At 37.5% G+C, this 21,691-nt stretch overlaps 1 protein-coding gene across 1 annotated transcript in view; it reads right to left on the reverse strand.

Moving 5' to 3' along the window:
• The window catches only part of LOC124612551 (anaphase-promoting complex subunit 2), a 115,364-nt gene that overhangs the window by 28,557 nt on the left and 65,116 nt on the right, over window positions 1–21,691 (reverse strand). The window contains exons 8-10 of the mRNA XM_047140826.1: window positions 15,600–15,774; window positions 8,495–8,606; window positions 8,274–8,402 (exon numbers count right to left, since the gene is read on the reverse strand). Of these exons, the coding sequence (XP_046996782.1) occupies window positions 8,274–8,402; window positions 8,495–8,606; window positions 15,600–15,774 (416 nt within the window). The remainder of the gene's footprint in view (window positions 1–8,273; window positions 8,403–8,494; window positions 8,607–15,599; window positions 15,775–21,691) is intronic.

Here is a 21,691-nt window from a genome sequence, read left to right on the forward strand (position 1 = left end):
ACACCATCTGGAGGAAGATATACATTGCAGACGTTGTCCTTATTCTGACAGCCACAGCTTCAAGAGGGGTTTGAAGGGGCACAGGTTCACTACAGACTGAATTTAGGACATAAACACAAACTCCTACCCCCAGGCCTACAGGGGGATATACAAGTGTGACCTTCTGTGCTTTGTTAATACTTTAAATCTAATAACTATTAATTACAAGTTTTTTCTGTGTGTTAAATATGTGTATATGTACAGTTAAAGAAAACAATATTTGTATGGTGTGATGTGATACTACCCATACACTAAATCATAATAATAGCAGTAGTAGTGGTGGTGGTGGTGGTGGTGGTGGTAATAATAATAACAATAATAATAATAATAATAACATGCATCAATTAAACAATCAGAGGAAAACAAAATCTTAAGACAGCCACCAGAACAAGTACAAATAGAACACAAAGTGACACACATGTCAGATATAGAAGAAAAATTTCAGCTGACATATATAGAATACAAAGACACAAATACAGACATTAGACCATTCTTGCATAGACCACCAAATAACCCACAAGTCGAAACAACAATAACAACTATCAACACAATTATACACAACAAAATAAATGAAAATACAACTATGGAAGAGTTACAACTACTGGTTTATATAGGAGCACTCATTACACTAAATATACACACTAGGCAGAGATCAGAACCAACCAACACACGGAAGAAACCCACAAAACCAGCATGGCAAAACAGGCTACAGATCAGAATAGAAAAACTGAGAAAAGACATCGGACAGCTAATACAATTTATAAGAAATGAAATATCAGACAAAAAAACGAAAAAGGTTAGGTAAAATCTCACAACAAGAAGTGATAGAGCAATTAGATGAAAAGAAGCAGAAACTACAAGCATTGGCCAAACGACTTGGAAGATACAAAAAAAAGTGAAAATAGAAGAAAACAAAACCAAACATTCAACACAAACCTAAAGAAATTTTACCAGAAAATGGATAACACACACATTAAAATAGACAATCCACCAAACATAACAGACATGGAACACTTCTGGAGCAACACATGGCCAAACCTGGTACAACATAACAGACATGCACAGTGGATACAAGAAGAAACAGACACATACAAGATGATACCACAAATGCCTGAAAAGTGATAATTTTGCAACATGAAGTCACCCGAGCAATTAATTCTATGCACAATTGGAAAGCCCCTGGAAAAGATAAAATAGCAAATTTCTGGCTAAAGAAGTTCACCTCAACTCATCCACATCTAACTAAATTATTTAACAGTTCCATTGCAGACCCATATACAGTCCCTGATACACTTACACAAGGAATAACTTATCTGAAACCTAAAGAGATCAAGCAGACACAGCAAACCCAGCAAAATATCGCCCCATAACATGCCTACCAACAATATACAAAATATTAATTTCAGTCATTACACAGAAATTAATGACACATACAACACAGAACAAAATTATAAATGAAGAACAAAAAGGGTGCTGCAAAGGAGCACGAGGATGTAAAGAGCAACTGATAATAGAGGCAGAGGTGACATATCAAGCTAAAACTAAACCAAGGTCACTACACTACGCATACATTGATTACCAAAAAGCTTTTGATAGTGTACCCCACTCATGGTTACTACAAATATTGGAAATATACAAAGTAGATCCTAAATTGATACAGTTCCTAAACATAGTAATGAAAAATTGGAAAACCACACTTAATATCCAAACAAATTCAAATAATATCACATCACAGCCAATACAGATTAAGCATGGAATATACCAAGGAGACTCATTAAGTCCTTTCTGGTTCTGTCTTGCTCTGAACCCACTGTCCAACATGCTAAATAATACAAATTATGGATATTATATTACTGGAACATACCAACACAAATTCACACATTTGCTATACATGGATGATCTAAAACTACTGGCAGCAACAAAGCAACAACTCAACCAATTACTAAAGATAACAGAAGTATTCAGCAATGATATAAATATGACTTATGGAACAGACAAATGTAAGAAAAATAGCATATTGGATAACCACAGCGACTGTATAGAAGCGATGGAAAAAACAGATGCCTATAAATATCTAGGATACAGACAAAAAATAGGAACAGATAATACAAATATTAAAGAAGAACTAAACGAAAAATATAGACAAAGACTAACAAAAATACTGAAAACAGAATTGACAGCAAGAAACAAGACAAAAGCTATAAATACTTATGCTATACCAATATTGACCTACTCATTTGGAGTAGTGAAATGGAGTAACACAGACCTAGAAGCACTCAATACACTTACACGATCAGAATGCCACAAATATAGAATACATCACGTACATTCAGCAACAGAAAGATTCACATTAAGCAGAAAGGAAGGAGGAAGGGGATTTATTGACATAAAAAACCTACATTATGGACAGGTAGACAATTTAAGAAAATTCTTTATAGAACGAGCAGAAACTAGCAACATACACAAAGCAATCACTCATATAAATACATCGGCTACAACATTGCAATTTCATAACCACTTCTACAACCCTTTAGATCACATAAAATCAACAGATACGAAGAAAGTAAATTGGAAAAAGAAAACACTACATGGCAAGCACCTGTATCATCTAACACAGCCACACATTGATCAAGACGCATCCAACAGATGGCTAAGAAAAGGCAATATATACAGTGAGATGGAAGGATTCACGATTGCAAAACAGGATCAAACAATAAACACCAGATATTACAGCAAGCATATTATTAAAGATCCCAATACCACAACAGATAAATGCAGAGTTTGCAAACAACAAATAGAAACAGTAGATCACATCACAAGTGGATGTACAATACTAGCAAATACAGAATACACCAGAAGACATGACAATGTAGCAAAAATAATACAACAACAACTTGCCGTACAACATAAACTAATAAAGCAACACGTTCCCACATACAAGTATGCACCACAAAATGTACTGGAGAATGATGAATACAAATTATACTGGAACAGAACCATTATAACAGATAAAACAACACCACATAACAAACCTGACAACATACTCACCAATAAAAAGGAGAAATCAACACAACTAATCGAAATATCCATACCCAATACAGCAAATAAAAAAACTGAAAAATACATCCAACTGGCTGAGGAAGTCAAGGACATGTGGCATCAGGATAAAGTTGACATTATACCAATTACACTATCAACTACAGGAGTCATACCACACAATATCCACCAATACATCAACGCAATACAGCTACATCCAAACGTATATATACAACTACAGAAATCTGTAATTATTGATACATGTTCAATTACCTGAAAGTTCCTAAATGCAATGTAACATATACCATACAGTTAAAAGGAAGTCATGCTTGATCAAGGTCCGCGTCACTTTCCATTTTTAACCAGACATAACGTCTGAGAAAGGAAAGAATAATAATAATAATAATAATAATAATAATAATGTAGGAAAAGACAGATTGCTACTTACTGCAAAGAAGACATGTCAAGCAGCCGACAGACACAATTACAAGACACTTACATACAGCTTTCGGCCACAACCTTCATCACACCATTCACACACATAAGCAAGCACACCTCCTCCACACTCAACTGCTAACTCCAGCACCTCAGGCCGGAATGAAATTATCATGTGGGATGCAAGCAATATTCTGTAGCAGGAGGGGGAGGGGAAGGGGAACGCATAACAGTGTACAGCTGGGAAGAGGGACAAATGCTGTCTGGTGGAATGTGCAAGGACTAGATCGCTAACAGATCAGGAGAGCGTGGGGCAGGGAGGTGGAGGAAAAAAAAAAAAAAGAGCAAAAAAAAAAAAAAAAAGTAAAGGAGCAGGAAAAGACAGGCAGATGCATTGGCAGAGGGCTGCAAATAAACAGGGTGGGAGATGAGATTGGGGAGGAGATGATAGGACAGAGGAGATGGAAACTGTTGGGTGGAGGGTGTGGTGCAGTATGTTGAGGCCGGCTAATTATGGTAGCAGAGAATGTGTTGAAGGATAATCCCATCTGCAGTTCAGAAAAGCTGGTGGAGGAGGAAAGGATTCAGATGGCTCAGGTAGTGAAGCAGCTATTGAAATCAAGTGTGTTATGTTCAGCCACATGTTATGCCACAGGGTAGTCTAATTTGCTCTTGGGTGTCAGCTGGTTGGTAGTCACACCAATATAAAAAGCTGTGAAATGACTGCAGCAGAGATAGTAAATGAAACGTTTGCTTTCACAGATGGCCTGGCCCCCTGATGGGACCTATGACACAACTGGAGCAGGAAGTGCTGGGTGGGTGGATGGAGCAGGTTTTGCACCCGGGTCTTCGACAGGGGTATGATCCTTGTGGCAAGGGGTGGGGTTGGGAGTGGCATACAGATGGACTAGGATGTTGTAGAGGTTGGGTGGGCAACTGAACACCACTTTAGAACGGGTGAGAAGTATCTCGGGTAGGATGTCCCTCATTTCAGGGCATGATGATAGATAATCAAACCCCTGGTGAAGGATGTGGTTCAGTTATTCCAGTCCGGGGTGGTACTAGGTGATGAAGGGGGCACTCCTTTATGGCTGTTTCTTGGGGATGGTGGGAGGACTGGGGGTGTGAGGGGAAATGGCATGGGGGATCTGTTTGCAGACTAGGTACAGGGGATAGTGCCTGTCTGTGAAGGCCCTGGTGATGAGATCCATAGCTAATTCTCATTTGAAGGGAAGGTACATAAACAAATCTGTAGCACAGCCATGGGCACTCACATGGCACCCTCCTATGCCAGTCTTTTTATGGGCCATCTAGAGGAGATCTTCCTAGCCTCCAAAAACATCAAACCCCTCGTCTGGTTCAGGTTCATTGATGATATCGTCATTATCTGGACTCAGGGCTACGATACCCTATCTTCATTCCTTCACAACCTCAACACCTTCTCTCCCATCCACTTCATGTGGATCTCCTCAACCTAGCATGCCACCTTCCTAGATGTTGACCTCCTCTTCTCTGATGGCTCCATCCACACCTCTGTCCACATTAAACCCACCAACCATCAACAATACTTGCATTTTGACAGCTGTCATCCCTTTCGCACCAAAAACTCCATCTCATACATCCTGGCCTGGCCAAAATCTCCCTTGCCTAGTATGCCAGCTGTGAAGACAACAACGTCGTTTACCAGCTCTGCTGCAATCACTGCACAGCTATTTATATTGGTATGGCTACCAACCAGCTGTCCACCAGGATGAACGGCCACTGCCAAACTGTGGCCAAGAGAAAATTAGAACACCCTGTGGTACAACTTGCAGCTGAACATAACACACTTGATTTCAAGGACTGCTTCACTACCTGAGCCACCTGGATACTTTACTCTGCCACCATCAGCTTTTCTGAACTGTACAGATGGGAGTTATCCGTACAATACATTCTATGCTCCTGTAATTATCCTGGCCTCAACCTACAGTAGCATACTGTCCCAACACCCACCACCCAATAGTTTCCACCCCTCTGTCCTACCATCTCCTCCCCATTTTCAGCTCTCAACCTTTTTATTTGCACCCATCTGCCAATGCATCTGCCCGTCTTTCCTGGTCCTCTCCTATTTTTCCCCGCCTCCCTGCACTTCAAACTCCTGACACTGCATCTGTTGGCAATCTAGTCCCTGCACACCCCAAAAGTCAGTGTTCGTCTCCCCCCACCAGTACATTACTTATCCCTTCCCCTTCCTTGGTCCCTCCATATTTTGCTTGCATTCGACGTGACAGTTGTATTCTGGCCCGAGATGCTGGAGTTGGCGGTCGTATGTATTGGAGGTGTGCTTACTTGTGTGTATCAATGATGTGTGTGTCTCTCTCTCTCTTTTACTGATGAAGGCTTTGGCTGAAAGCTTTATGTAAGTGTCTTCTAATTGTGCCTGTCTGCAACTTGACGTGTCTCCTTTACAGTAAGTATGAATCTGTCTTTTCCTACATTATTGATATTCCTACCAGGAAACTCCGTTGTTTGATTTAATAATAATAATAATAACAATAACGATTTTACAGTGAACTGTGAGTGGATACACAAATCAGAATTTTAACCTAGTTGCTCCGATGTGGCCCAAATGGTCCAACTGACATATAGATGGAGCAAGTCCATAACACAGCTTAGAATGGAATGCAGTACAGGGAGAGCAAAATATATAAACAAACAGGGGAATTAGCCCTGAAGATAAGATCCTGGAGATAAACCAGAAAAATGTATGTGGGAAGTAAACACAAGAAAATCATAAATTAAAATGTAAGATAACTGTATAGATATGTGAAAAAAATTTTGATGAAGAGTATAAATAACAACTATACCTGAAATGAAAAAAAAAAAAAAGATATACACTCATTGTCCAGTAGAGGTGTTGAGTAGGAGTAAGACTAGAGCACTATATTCACGAGGCGAAGCTGAGTGAGTGGCAACCATTCCCCGTCACTTGGTTTGGTCACTTCAAGTGGTTGAGTACTCATCAAGTGTAAGCTAACAGCCATGTCGCCCTTTCCATGTGGCTAAGGAAACATGATGGTTAGCTACATTACAATGCAGCACAGAGTATATGGAAGAGCATGGAGCCATGCACAGTCTATGTACATCCACATGATTATGCAAACTGTGCATGTGGCTGTATGATTAGGCATGGTAGTGTCAGAATCAACTGTGTGAAGTTTATGCATCATCTCTCACATACACCACAGGTGGATCAGGCAAGTGCTTGCATGCTCAAAATCAGACTTCAGGGCCAGGACATTGTACTTGTACATACATGTAAGCTATTCATCACATACATATTTGTAAGCTGAGCTATTCCTACCTGTATACAATTGTTTATGTGCTTATTGACTATACTGTTAATGATACGCTATAATGTTAATGATTATCTTTGCTCATGCCCCTGTTTTGATTTTATGAAAATTCTGCAAATGAACAGACATTGATGAGATGATGCAGATTACAAAATGCTCACCCTTCCCACCTTAGAATATTGCTCCAATGCGTGGTACACATGCCAAATATTAATGGACAAAGGATACTGAACATATACAAAGACAGGCAGCATAAATGGCCACAGGTTTGTCTGACTTGCAGGAAAGCATCAGAATATTGCTGAAAACCTGAATTGAAGATAAATGCCAGTTATCCCATGAAAGCTACAAAGTGTCGAGGACCAATAATAAATGGCAAATCTTTGAATCTTGGAACATACATATGCCCCTGATGTACAGCCTACATAGGAATATGTGGAAGGAGCAGGAGGAAAACCTAATTGGTGAGGCCAGTGTAGCTGGTTTTGTGGAACTGAGGAAGCAGATAAAACATGTTGAAATGAAAGCTTATTGGAGTGAAAATAGGGAAGATGAAGTCGACTTGTTTTGGGACAGACATAATGTTTTGAGGACCTGATGGAGGTCATGCTGGATTTGTAGCATAGGCCTTTAGCAATAACGTTTATAAGCAGTGGTGTCAGAAATTTGGTGGAAACCCTTACCCACAATGTCACTAGATTTACCATCACAGTGATGGAGCCCACATCCCAAAAACTGAGTAGTACAGTTAAGGCTGACTAAATCAGTAATCAGTAACAAGAAGATGATTTATGCATGATTCACTATAGTTGTCATTAACAAAGGTTTTGACTATGTCAGAATGATGAATGGAACTTTTAAATAATTCCTTTAATCCTTTACAATCAATGAGACACAGGAAGTGAAAGAGGGAGTAGGAAAATGAGAGAAGATTTGTGCAGTTTTCAACAACCAACTTTACGTATCGCTGAAAATTTTCACAGCATGGACACTAGGTGTCAGCAATTCTAAAAGAGTGCAAAACAAATGTCCCTATAAGAAATCTGCAGACTACAATTTAATGATAACATCAGTAATTTAATTTATTCTGTTGAGCTACGGTATGTTGTCTACACTGGGAAAAAGATACTGTCTAGCATTTGTGTTAGAACTTCATCACCAAGGGATGTATGTATGCGCATAGTACAACAACTTAAATTTGTATTCGAATAAGCTGAAGAGTGTACACTCTTTACCATCAATACGTGGTCTTAAGCAAGTTTACTCCTTCAGTCAGCATTACCTGGAATTTCATGACATGAGGGCAAGTCCTATTTAAAGTTTACCAAAAATATAGAGCAGAGCATAGAAATAATTCATGCAAAGAAAAGAGTCACTATACAAGTAGACACTTAGAAGAATGGTGATAAAGAATGTTGCTATCCTAACCTTCAGTGTTTCAAAGGCTTTTGTATAAACATCAAGATGTTCCTTTATAAAGGGCGGCAGCTCTAATGTGTCACCCTTAAATGGTGGCCAAAACTGTGCTGAGAGGACCATAGCACACACTGGAAACTTCTGTAAACAGAATTTTAAATGGTAATTGAACACTAGTTTTACAGAACTGATATTGTTAAATGCTCACTCAATATAATATGAAAGAAACTAACCTGTTGTTCAAGACTGAAGTTAGGATCAGAATGCAAGTGTGCATTTATTCGCTTTGAGTCATACACATCTTTCAGCATTACTTCACAGTAATGTAACTGAGCTTCACCAAACCTGTTGATACATGAGAACAGGCATCATAATTAAGATTAATTAAATGAATCATTCTGAGAAAAAAATGAAGGAAACAAAAACAACACTATTGCTACATACTTTCACTACAGAGACTTTTACTGGGTGCAATGGTCATTTGTAGGAAGATCTTTACTTTGCAAGTCACTGTACAGTGCATGACAGAGGACATGTTGTACCAATGTTAGCCACACCCTGTTTTTTTCTGCTTGCCTTTAAAATGAGAGAAAATTTACTGTCTGTGTGCCTCAATAAAAGTTCTAACCTCTTTTATCACATTTGAATGGTCCCTTCATTAGATATACAATGAAAGCAATAGAACGTTTAGCAATATACTTCAAATGCCAGTTCTCTTTCCACCAAGTTAGAAAACTGTATAAGTTATTCAGTATTTTCTTACAATCAGCTAGTAATGATACTTTTCTGAGGGCAACAATAACATCATCAGCAAAGAATATTAGAGTCACAGACTACCAGATAAATTGTTCATCTGCATTGATAACAATACTGGTCTTACCACATTTCCTTGAGACACATCTGATGTTACTTTCATTTTCATTCAAAATTTACTGTGCAAGCATAACATAATGGATTCAGCCAGTAAATGACGTGTTGGTGTCAAATGGCTTTGAGAAATCTACACAACATGAAACCTATCTTGTCAACTTGTAATGAAACTGGTGAGAAACTGGTGACTGACACAGTATCATTCTCTAGCGAAGAATTCGATATACTGTGCTTGTAAACCACACAATTAAATAAAACTTCTCATAATCAACATTTTTTTACATCCATATTTAATGAGAACATTATTAATGTGACATGTATCAGTATGAAACAAATACACAAATGATATTTTCTCACAAAAGAAATGCATTCAAAACTGACGTAAATACTTTGTGTTTATCTATGTAATTGGTTACATTGGCTATTTATTAGTATAATTAGTATGAATACTGATTACTGAAAAGTTTGGAAATAGTAAATTAAAAACGGGTTGCTAGTGAAAAGCTTTTCTGCTGAAATTTTAATATTGTAATCAATGGAATAACTTTATTATATTATGTCTTTGAAGTCCTGTTTTTGGCAGGTATAATGTATTGTTATGTTCGACTGTAAAGTCCTAAGTTTGAACTTGTGATGACTGGTTTTACTGTGAGAAGACTTGTATATAAAATGTGAATAAAATGTGGAGACTTCAAGTCACAGCCTGCAATATTTCATTTAGACAACGCACATAAAAATTCTTAAAACCTGGGAACAATTTTGGAATAGGAATATCGTACATCTTGAACTAGAACCTTGCCAGCGATGACATCAAGATGCAATGGATGACGATTGGAAGTTAAATAAAGTATATTCATTTTTAATAACATCAATTAATAGACATTCAACTCATTTCTTATTTCTTGCCAAGATTGACAAAATACACTGTAAACCAAATCACTGAAGATACTTGTGAGGGTTGCTGCCAGAGATGGTAGTCATGTGTGTGTGTGTGTGGAGTGTGATTGCTTGTTTGAATGAATGTGTGTGTGTGTGTGTGTGTGTGTGTGTTTTTCCTTTTTTAACAAATTGGCTGAAGGCTAATTTGTGTCTTTCTGTTGCGCCTGTCTGTCTGCCTGTCTGTGTCATCTTGTGATGAAGCAAGCTGCGATCTCTTTACTTCCTCTCTTGTTTTGCCATCTGCCTCCTTAAATACATTTTATTTTCAATTTTGTCTAATTAGCTTTCACATGAGTGAGTACAATCTGCATTTCCATAAAAGAGAAATGTTAGCCTCAGTCTTAAGAAATATAGCACCAGATCTAATTTTGCGCTTAGTTTTGTGTATGTATTCAATTTCCTGATTTATTTTGACTGTTCCTAGTTAATATCTTTTATTATAGGGTGAAATTAGTAATTGTTCTGTGACTTAGATTCTATTGTTGACTTATAAACAAATATAAATTGTGTACTAATTATAAACATTTGGAAGAAGAACAACTAGGATTCTTTAAGTATTTATTTGGCAAAAGTATTGTTTGTATAACTATATTGTCAATTTCATCATTTAAACAATAATTCAGCCTAACCCCTGTAGTAGAAGAAATTGATAAAAAAGAAGGAATTTTTCTATATACTCAGTTAACTGAATGAATTATGTTTTAATTGTAATTTCTGTAACTTAAACATCTAACAATGTATAGTTTCAGTGCCTATTATTGTGAGGATATATAAAGGCCCAATTTTTGGTCCTGAGACAGTCTCTCCACAGCCGATTTTCAGACAGAAAGTCTGTATCAGTTAGAATAACAATAATGCATTATCTTAACGGAATTAGTGTAACAAAAATAGGCCATGTGTTAAAACAATGACAGTGTCTGTTCAATTTATTTGAGAAATAGTGTCACACATACCTTATTATTCTGCAAGAACTGTGAAAAGTGTGGTTACGTATTTACTGCTTACAGATGTTCAAAAGCAAACTATTGTGGCAGTAAGCTGATCTTTGCATGCAAACTATTAATGAGACTTATCAAAAGTAAACCAATAGTGAACTGGCCATGTAACTGTGTAATACTCGGAGTTGTGAAAAGTGATAGTAAAGACATTTACAGTAGTCAGTGTTGAACTTCCATCCCCCATTTTTCAGCCAGTACAACAATGCACTACATCAACACCGAGCACTATCAACAAAGAAATAAAGCAGGAGAATGTCACAATCCTTATAAGTAGCAATCTCTCTTTTCCTTATATTGTTGATATTACAGCTTCGAGTTTGAATTGTCTAAAACTTATTAAACTGTTGTATTTGACTTGGTAAAATAAGAAGATGGTTGGAAATAGACTCTGCTGTTTGTAAGGTATTGTGTGTGATTAACAAAGGTGGTGATACTTTCCTGACCCAAAGGTGATCCTTTGAGAGAAACTTCTTTGTCCCCAGGAGCATCAATTTTGGTTTGTTTAATATTTGCTCTGGTGTTCTACAACAGATGGATATTAGGGGTAATGGTCTGTGATTCTGTATATTAATTCCTTTCTCCCTTTTATAAATGGGAATGCTCTTCCCAGTAACAACAGACAATTTACAGTAAGAGAGACTACTGATAACATAAGCTAGGAAAGGAGTTATTCTGAAACATATTTAATGTAAAATCAAACTGCAATTCTGAAAGAACTTGGCACCTTGTTTAGTTTGAGGAGTCTCGGTGAAATGATGATTGGAAGGACAGTCGCCCTGATAGTGAAAATGACAATTTACACTTTCAAAGAAGTTTTATTTTTCAACATAATCTCCTCTAATCTCAAAACATTTCATACAGTGGAGTTATGCCATTATTCCCCACTGTAGAGTTCCTCTGGAAGTTCTGCAGAGTACCCATCTACAGCCGCAATGGCTTCTCAATTGCACAGAAAGTGCTGGCCAGCGAGAAATTTCTTGATTTTTGAGAATAGATGGAAGTCTGAGGGAGACAAATATGAGGAATAGGGTGGATGTTCCAGCACTTCATAGTGCAAATCCCTTAATTTCCCCATTGCCAAGACATTTTTGTGGGCAGGTGGATTGTCCTGATGGAAGATGACTTTTTTCTTCTTTAAGTCGGGTATGTTTAATGCTTGTGTCCCATTTCATTAGAAGCTGAGAGAAGTTTTCTCAAGTTATGGTTTCAACCCTTTTCAAGATTGTCAATCAACAAAATTCCTTTCACGTCCCAAAACACCAATACCATGATCTTTCCCACTGGAGGCACTGTCCTCATCTTCTTTGGAGCTGAAGAACTGGCTTCTATCCACTGCATACACTGCTGTTTGGATTGGGATGTATAGTGGTAAATCCATGTTCCATCCACTGTCACATAGTGGTGAAAGGTGGCACTCCTGTTTTCCTTAAAGTGCACCAACCACTTTTTGGAAAGTGTATGCAAATGTATTTTATGATCCGCAGTGAGCACATGTGACACCCATCTTACACACAGCTTTCTCATGTTCCATTCCTGGTGTATGATGAGACCAACACAGTCCTTATCCCAAGAGCATTAATAATTTTATGGTCCTTTATATGCTGATCTTCAAAAAACATATACACATGTTGTCAATGATTTCTGGTATGCCTGCACTTTTTAGATGTCCTTCACATGGACCATCTTGGACGCTTTCACGACCCGTTTAAACTTGACCACCCATTTCTTCATGGTGCAAATTGAAGGCGAAGAGCCTCCCTACACATTTCCAAGCCACAAATGAATTTTGGCCAGTGTTAAACATTCTTTTACGAAGAATTCAGTCACTGCACAATACTTCAGACAGCATTTGTCTTTCGGTGTCATACGAGTTTTCGAAGTAGACAATTGATGATGTGGTAGTATCCTCACAACGAATGTATTTTTAATTTCAGTCTTTATTATTTTGGTTTCTAGCTGTTATATTCAGTTTCAAAATACTTGATGTAATGTTCTTTTCATTCATTGGTTTTACACACAGTAAAAACTTCTATGACTCTTTGAAAGCTGTTTTGCCAAGATAAGTCTGAAGAAAATGTTATAGGCTATTTGTGTATTTCTTCTAAAGGCTGCATGAGTGGGTTTTTAGGTATTCCTATCAGTTTACCAATTTTCTATCTTTCAGACAGACGGTGATCTCTCTTTCCCCAACATTCTCTCAACGCATCATTAAAGCAAGGTGGGAATTTGTTGTTTTTCACTGCTTTACTCATCATGTACTTATACAAAACATGACTATAATCTGTCTGAGTTTTGGCCACAATTCTTCTAGTACATTTTTCAGATTTAAACTAAATGTTTTCATTTGAAAGAAGTCATTTCCACTTGAGGTTGTCACTTCACTCAAAATACATTGCTATCAATTATTTTTTAATTTGAACATCACTACCAAGCGAGTCTAAGAAACTTGTAGTCTAAATAAAAATGTAAGCATTATGATAAAGAAAATAGAGAAATACCAAAAGCACCAGAAAGTTGACACACTAACAACCTAAGAGGAAAAGTTAAAGTACAATCAAACAATGGGAAATCCAGGATGGAATGTAACAACATGGCAATTTTGTTTCAGTTGCCTGAGACTGCAGTCTGTGTGTGTGTGTGTGTGTGTGTGTGTGTGTGTGTGTGTGTGTGTGTGTATGTACAGTTGGTGAACGCCTTACTGGCCAAAAGCTTCATTTGTGACAGTCTTTTTGTTGTCCCTATCTGCGACTCAGCATCTCCTCATATGGTGAACATTTTAGTGATCCAAATGAGTCACAAGAAACCAACAGATTAGGGCTCCTAACATTTGACTCATATTTAGTGTGTCACGTTATGTCAGTGACAGCACAAGAGGCTCAAGTTGGATGACATTATACAGGTGAAGCCACAAAAGAGGGTGTGATACAAAACAGAGAACCGAAATCTGCATAAATAAATAATTTATTTAAAAACAGAATCTGAAACAAATCAATAACTGAGGTCGGTGTTACAAGGTACTGAAACAGTAATGTTATGCAGGGCTTCCAGCTGAGAGGATTTTTAAAACAGTTGAAAAATATATATTCAACTACATGCTTAATTACCTGGGTTTGGGTTCAGCCAAATTTTAATTTTGTAGGCCTGGATTCAATTATATATTTAACTATGTGTGCCTGTCATCTGTCTCCACTCAGTCTTGTTCTGATGGATAGTAACTCAAGTATTCATGAAAACATGACTGCATAAATACCGGGATTATGGTTCACATGTCACACATTTGCAGAAAAGAATCTGAAGAATTGTTTAAAGATACACAGAAGAGCCAAAGAAACTGGTACACCTGCCTAATATTGTGTAGGGCCCCCACGAGCGCACAGAAGTGCCACAATATGCTGTAGCACGGGCTCAACTAATGTCTGAAGTAGTGCTGCAGGTAACTGACACCATGAATCCTGCAGGGCTGTTCATAAATTCATAAGACAATGAAAGGGTGGAGATCTCTTCTGAACAGCACGTTGCAAGGCATCCCAGATATGCTCAATAAAATTCATGTCTGAGAAGTTTGATAGCAAGCGGAAGTGTTTAAACTTAGAAGAGTGTCCCTGGAACCACTCTGTAGCAATTCAGGATGTGTAGGGTGTAGCAAGTCCGTCAGAATGCACGATGGACATGAACGGATGTAGGTGACCAGACAGGATGCTTATGCAGGGGTCCCATAGCACTCCAACTGCATATGCCTTACACCATTACAGGGGCTCCACCAGCTTGAACAGTCCACTGCTGACATGCAGGGTCCATGGATTCATAGGGCTGTCTCCATACCTGCACCTGTCCATCCGCTTGATGCAATTTGAAACAAGACTCGTCTGACCAGGCAACATGTTTCCAGTCATCAACAGTCCAATGTCAGTGTTGACAGGCTGCGGTGAGATATAAAGCTTTGTGTCGTGCAGTCATAAAGGGTACATGAGTGGGCCTTTGGCTCTGAAGGCCCATATCAATCATGTTTCATTGAATAGTTTGCATGGTGACACTTGCTGATGGCCCAGCACTAAAATCTGTAGCAATTTGCAGAAGGGTTGTATTTCTGTCATGTTGAATGATTGATTCTCTTCGGTTCCGTTCTTGCAGGATCTTTTTCCATCTGCAGCAATATCAGAGATTTGATGTTTTACTGGATTCCTAATATACGCGATACACTTGTGAGTTGTTCGTATGAGAAAATGTCCATTTCATTGCTACCTTGGAGGCGCTGTGCCCAATCGCTCGCGCACCGACTATAATACCACATTCAAACTCACTTAAATCTTGATAACCTGTCATTGTAGCAGCAGTAACTGATCTAGTAACTGCGCCAGACACTTGTCTTCTTATATAAGCAGCGCCATAATCTGCCCATTTACATATCTCTGTATTTGAATGTGCATGCCTATACCAGTTTCTTTGGCTCTTTGGTGTAATTACTGTACATTAAAATATATTAAAAAGGATACATATTAACCAACAATAAAAAGACCATAAATTTGCATACCTCAGTTTCAAGAGTTCAAGGTATCTAATTTCCTTTTCCGTGTTGTAATTAAATTGTGACAGCAAGCGATCAGCAAGCAAAGTGCGATATTCATTAACAAAAAGATCCTTGCTACCATATACATTGACCAACATAGATATTATGTCAGAAGTACGGCGACTTTTTGAAGGTTTTGCTGTAAATAAGAGAGAGTTTATAACTGCAGACAACAAATTCATTTAATGCAACAAATGAAAGAATCATTTTACTCACAATGCACAAATAATACGTGAGGGAGGTTGGCAGCCCTGCACCCAAGCGACTAGCGCGAGGTTTGATGTTCTCGTAAAGATAAGTTATTTTAGATTATAAAACACATAGATTAGTACTGATTACGTGGTAAATAAGTGTATTAGTGTGCCGTTTAAGTGTACCATTAAAGGTTTCATTTCTCATTACGTAATATAGCAGAAAACGCGAAAAGACCGTACAGTCGTATTTTCTGTTTACGTTCTGCTGCAGCAAATCTATAGAATTTCGTTTAGTTGTTCCTTGCTCTCTCCAGCAATTTAACTTAGCGTACCTCTTCATTATTTAACTAGCATTTCCGGAAAGTAGCGTAAAGTTTAACTTGTTGTTTCAGAAACTTTGCACTTTTGTTTTTGTTTACACACAGTTGCGTATAGGCCAAATTTGTGTAACCATATTTTCGTGTTTATCTGTAATTTAACTGACTTATTCTTAATAAATTATTACGTTTATCATGAGTGAAAAGTGCTTGACTTGCCGTAGAATTGTTAGGTCGGGGCTTTGGTGTGATGGGTGCTGTAGTTTTTTCCATGTGGGTGACTGTAGTGGCGTGGGAATAGGGGAAGTAAATGAGACTCATCAGTGGTTTTGTAGGATTTGTAGTAGAGATAGGAAGATACTGGAACAGGAGGGGAAAATTGCTGCCCTTCAGGCTGAGTTAGACAAGGCCAGGGGAGATCTTGACAGGTTAAGGAGGGAGAAGGGTAAAGAGAGGTGGGAAGTGGCAACAGGCAACAGGAGGAACAGGCCTAGAACTTTGTCTGACAGCTTTATGGTGAATGTGGAAAATAGATTTGACCTGTTGCTTCAGTTAGAAGCTGGTGAGCCTCAAGCAGTTACAGGTGTAGACAGGGCACAACAAACTTTCAGCAGCAAATTGAAAAGTAAGAATGTAGGGAAATCAGTAAAGAGAAAGAAAGTGTTGTTGTTAGGTAGTTCCCATGGAAGAGGTGTTGGCCAACTCTTGCAGGATGAACTAGGATCAGAATACCAGGTCACCAATTTTTTTAAACCTAGTGCTGGTCTGGAGCAGGTGACAGAGGATTTAGGATCACTTTGCAAAGATTTCACTAAGGAAGACACCGTGGTTATAGTGGGTGGGGCAGGTAACAGTATTGACAGAGATCCTGGGTACAGCATAGTGTGTGACCTGGCGAAGATTGCATCAGCATCGAGGCATACCAGTGTTGAGTTTGTATCTGTTCTTGGGCGCCATGACCGACCTCATTTGAACTCTTCTGTCAAGAGAGTTAATTTGGAGCTGGAACGGCTGCTCATGTCGGGTGCGGGGTCACACATTGGTGTGGTTCATGTTGATTCTGTCAGTAGGTGGGATTATACTAGGCATGGCCTTCACCTCAACAGGAAGGGGAAGGGTAAATTGGCTGGGGAAATAGCAGGAAAGTTAAAGGGGGGAGGCACTGTCATGAGTGGTAAAATACCAGTGGTTATAGGATTCAGAAAAGACCCTTTTTTAGGGTAGGGAGGACAGAAAGAAAACAAATTTTAAGAGAGGTTAGAACTGAGACAAACCTTCAGTTTGAGAAAGAAATCAAAAAACATAATTCCAGCTTATTACATCAACATAAACAGCCATTGGTTAAGAATTTTCAACTGTCAGCAGATATTTTAACTCCATCCAATTTTAAGTCAGTCAATGTGAAATGTCAGCTATCTTTATTGCATCAAAATATTCGAGGACTGAGAAATAAAATTAATGAATTAACTATCTGCATAGATGAATTAGAGTCTTCAAACCCAGCTGACATAATCTGCCTCTCTGAACATCATGTGACCACTGGTATAGAACTTTTAAGTGTTACAGGGTTTAGGTTAGCATCTCACTATTGTAGATCAGAAATGGAGAAAGGAGGAGTTGCCACATTCATCAGGAACTGTCATAAATTTAAGAACATAGACATTCATAAATTTTGCCTAGAACAGCATATGGAAGCATGTGCAACAGAATTAGATTTTCACAAAAAATCTTTCATAATATTAAGTGTATATCGAGCACCTGCAGGTAACTTTAATCTGTTTGTAAACCACCTTGAAGCTGTACTGGCCCATTTAACAACCAAAAACAAAGAAATAGTGGTTGCTGGTGATTTCAATGTAGATTTCCTTAAAGACTCTCCCAATAAGAACCTATTTGAGTTAGTAACACTATCATTCAACTTAATTCCCACAGTAAAGTTCCCCACTAGGATAACCACTTGCTCACAAACAGCCATTGATAATATCTTTATAGAAAAGTCAAATGAACAAAACTATATTACAAAACCAATAGTCAATGGCCTCTCAGACCATGACATGCAGTTCCTTCTGTTAAATGTTAATACTGAACAGGATATAAAATCTGTTAAATCTGAGCTCAAGAGGGTAATCAGTAAGCCAAAAATTGATTATTTTAGGACACTCCTCAGAGACATTCACTGGACTGATGTTTACAGTGCTCATGGCATGAATGAAAAATATAACATTTTTGCTAATAAAGTGCTTACCTTATTTGAACACTGCTTTCCCCCAAAACTTACCAAGGTTAGAGCAAAGTCTACAAAGAAGCCATGGATTACTCGAGGAATAGGGGTATCTTGTAAAACAAAAAGAAAACTGTATCTGTCAATCCGAAACATTTCCAATGTTGATGCTATAGCACATTATAAGAAATACTGCAAAATATTAAAGACTGTAATACGGATGTCAAAGCAAATATATTACAAGGAAAAGATAGTCATATCAGATAACAAAATAAAGACAATATGGGATATAGTGAAGGAGGAGACCGGTAGAACCAGACATGAAGAGGAACAAATAGCATTAAGAGTAAATGATGCATTGGTGACAGATGTGTATAGTGTTGCAGAACTTTTTAACAAACATTTTATAACTGTTACTGAAAAGATGGGGTTGTCAGGTTCGGTAGATGCTGCTATGGATTACCTTAGACCAGACATTTCAAGTAACTTCCATAATATGAATTTGACCCTCACTACCCCAACAGAAATAATGTCCATCATAAAATCTTTAAAATCAAAAACATCTAGCGGGTATGATGAAATATCAACAAAGTTAATTAAAGAATGTGATTCTGAGCTAAGTAACATATTAAGCTATCTGTGTAACCAGTCGTTTATCAGTGGAATATTTCCCGAATGGCTGAAATATGCTGAAGTTAAGCCACTGTTTAAGAAGGGAGATAAAGAAATAGCATCAAATTTCCGTCCAATTTCACTGTTGCCAGCATTCTCAAAAATTTTCGAAAAAGTAATGTACAGTCGTCTTTATAGCCATCTTATCTCAAATAACATACTGTCAAAGTCACAGTTTGGATTTCTAAAAGGTTCTGATATTGAGAAGGCTATCTACACTTACAGTGAAAATGTACTTAATTCATTAGACAAAAAATTGCAGGCAACTGGTATATTTTGTGATCTGTCAAAGGCATTTGACTGTGTAAATCACAATATCCTTTTAAGTAAACTAGAATATTATAGTGTAACAGGAAATGCTGCAAAATGGTTCAAATCTTATATCTCTGGCAGGAAACAAAGGGTGTTATTAGGAAAGAGACATGTATCAAGCTATCAGGCATCATCCAACTGGGAACTAATTACATGTGGGGTCCCACAAGGTTCCATTTTGGGGCCCTTACTTTTTCTTGTGTATATCAATGACCTTTCATCAGTAACATTACCAGATGCCAAGTTTGTTTTGTTTGCTGATGATACAAACATTGCAATAAATAGCAAATCAAGTGTAGTCTTAGAAAGATCAGCCAATAAAATATTTGTAGACATTAATCACTGGTTCCTAGCCAATTCTTTGTCACTAAACTTTGAAAAAACACACTACATGCAGTTCAGAACTTGTAAGGGGTGTCCCAAGAGTATATGTCTAACATATGATGACAAGAAGATAGAAGAAGTGGACGGTGTTAAATTCTTGGGATTACAGCTTGATAATAAATTCAACTGGGAGGAGCACACCACAGAACTGCTGAAGCGTCTTAACAAATCTCTGTTTGCAATGCGAATTTTGTCAGACATAGGGGATATAAAAATGAAAAAGCTGGCATACTATGCTTACTTTCATTCCATAATGTCATATGGGATTATTTTCTGGGGTAATTCATCAAGCCAAGCTAAAGTTTTCCGGGCACAAAAACGTGCAGTAAGAATTATATGTGGTGTGAACTCAAGAACATCCTGCAGAAGCCTGTTTAGGGAACTAGGGATACTAACTACAGCTTCCCAATATATTTATTCCTTAATGAAATTTGTCATTAAAAATATATCACTTTTTCAAACCAACAGCTCAATTCATGGAATCAATACTAGAACTAAGAATAATCTTCACAAGGATTTAAAGTCACTTAGTCTTGTACAAAAAGGTGTGCATTATTCAGGAACACACATTTTCAATAACTTGCCAGCAGCCATAAAAAGCTTAACAACCAATGAAATTCAGTTTAAGAGAAGCCTAAAGGATTTATTGGTGGCCAACTCCTTCTACTCCATTGATGAATTTCTGAGGAAAACCAACTGATTTGTATATAAGTACAACATAACTTCTGCACAATTTCAGTGCAGTAATGTGTTCACTGAAAATTTGTGTGTGTGTGTGTGTGTGTGTGTGTGTGTGTGTGTGTAAGTATAATCTAACTTCTGCACCATTTCAGTGCAGTAATGTGTTCATTGTAAATAAGTATTACAGTAGTTGTATTACATGTTTCTTACCTTATAAATAAATATAAAACTTTTTTATTTTAAATTCAGTGCAATAGTATTTGTAAAATGACTCTTAGTGTTCATTAAAAAATGACGATCATTCCACTTGGGACCTGTGGAATGGTACATTAGCTTATTTGCTTTAGTTTAAATATTTGTCATGTATTGTTGTTTTTCTGACATGTTCCACATCCTGGAGGACCTCCTCACTACGGATCAATTGGAATGAAAGTAAATCTAATCTAAATCTAATCTAATGCTGTAGCTGTAAAAATATGGAGAACTGTCAAATATATTACAAAGCTGAAAACTAAATTGTGCATATTGTGGAATTTATTTTTCCAGTAGTAAAAACTGACAAAAAAGGTTCACAGTACTATTGCTGACAAATTTTTTTGTTTTTGTTTTTGCTATTGCAGTGGTTACTTGTACAGTAGCAAAGAAAATGCAGAAATGCCACCACTTCAGTTTCAAATGTTCCTTTACAAAGGAAAATCCAGGACTACTTAAAAATTTGTGCTCATTAGTTGGAAGAAAACACAGATCAAACCTTGAACATGTTCTGTTCTCAAATATAATAAGGTATTTCAGAGAAAATGACCTCCTCCTTGCCAAACAGCACTGATTCTAAAAACATCAGTCATGCAAAACTCAACTTGTGCTTTTCTCACAACATTCTGAAAGCCTCGAATCAAGGAAATATGATTCACACAGAATTTCTTGAGTTCCAAAAAACATTTGACTCAATACATCAACACTTATTAAAAAACAGTTATCACGTGGGGTATCAAAAGAAGTTTGTGACTGGAATGAGGATTTATTGGTATGGAGAATGCCACATTTTCTCCAGGATGGGGAGTCACAGGTAGTAAGGCATGCAGAGAAGAAAAAGATGAATCAGCCTTGAAAATAAACACAGTTAAATTGAGTAATTCATTTTTCCTAAGGAGTGTAACAGAGTTTGAGGTCATGAATATAATCTCAAAACTCAAAGTAAAATCATCTAGTGGCTGGGATGACGTATCGTCCACACTACTTAAAGAATGCAAACATGAGTTAATGAAACCAATAACA

The sequence above is a fragment of the Schistocerca americana genome, chromosome 4 (genome assembly GCF_021461395.2).
Source record: "Schistocerca americana isolate TAMUIC-IGC-003095 chromosome 4, iqSchAmer2.1, whole genome shotgun sequence".
Taxonomy (NCBI): domain Eukaryota; kingdom Metazoa; phylum Arthropoda; class Insecta; order Orthoptera; family Acrididae; genus Schistocerca; species Schistocerca americana.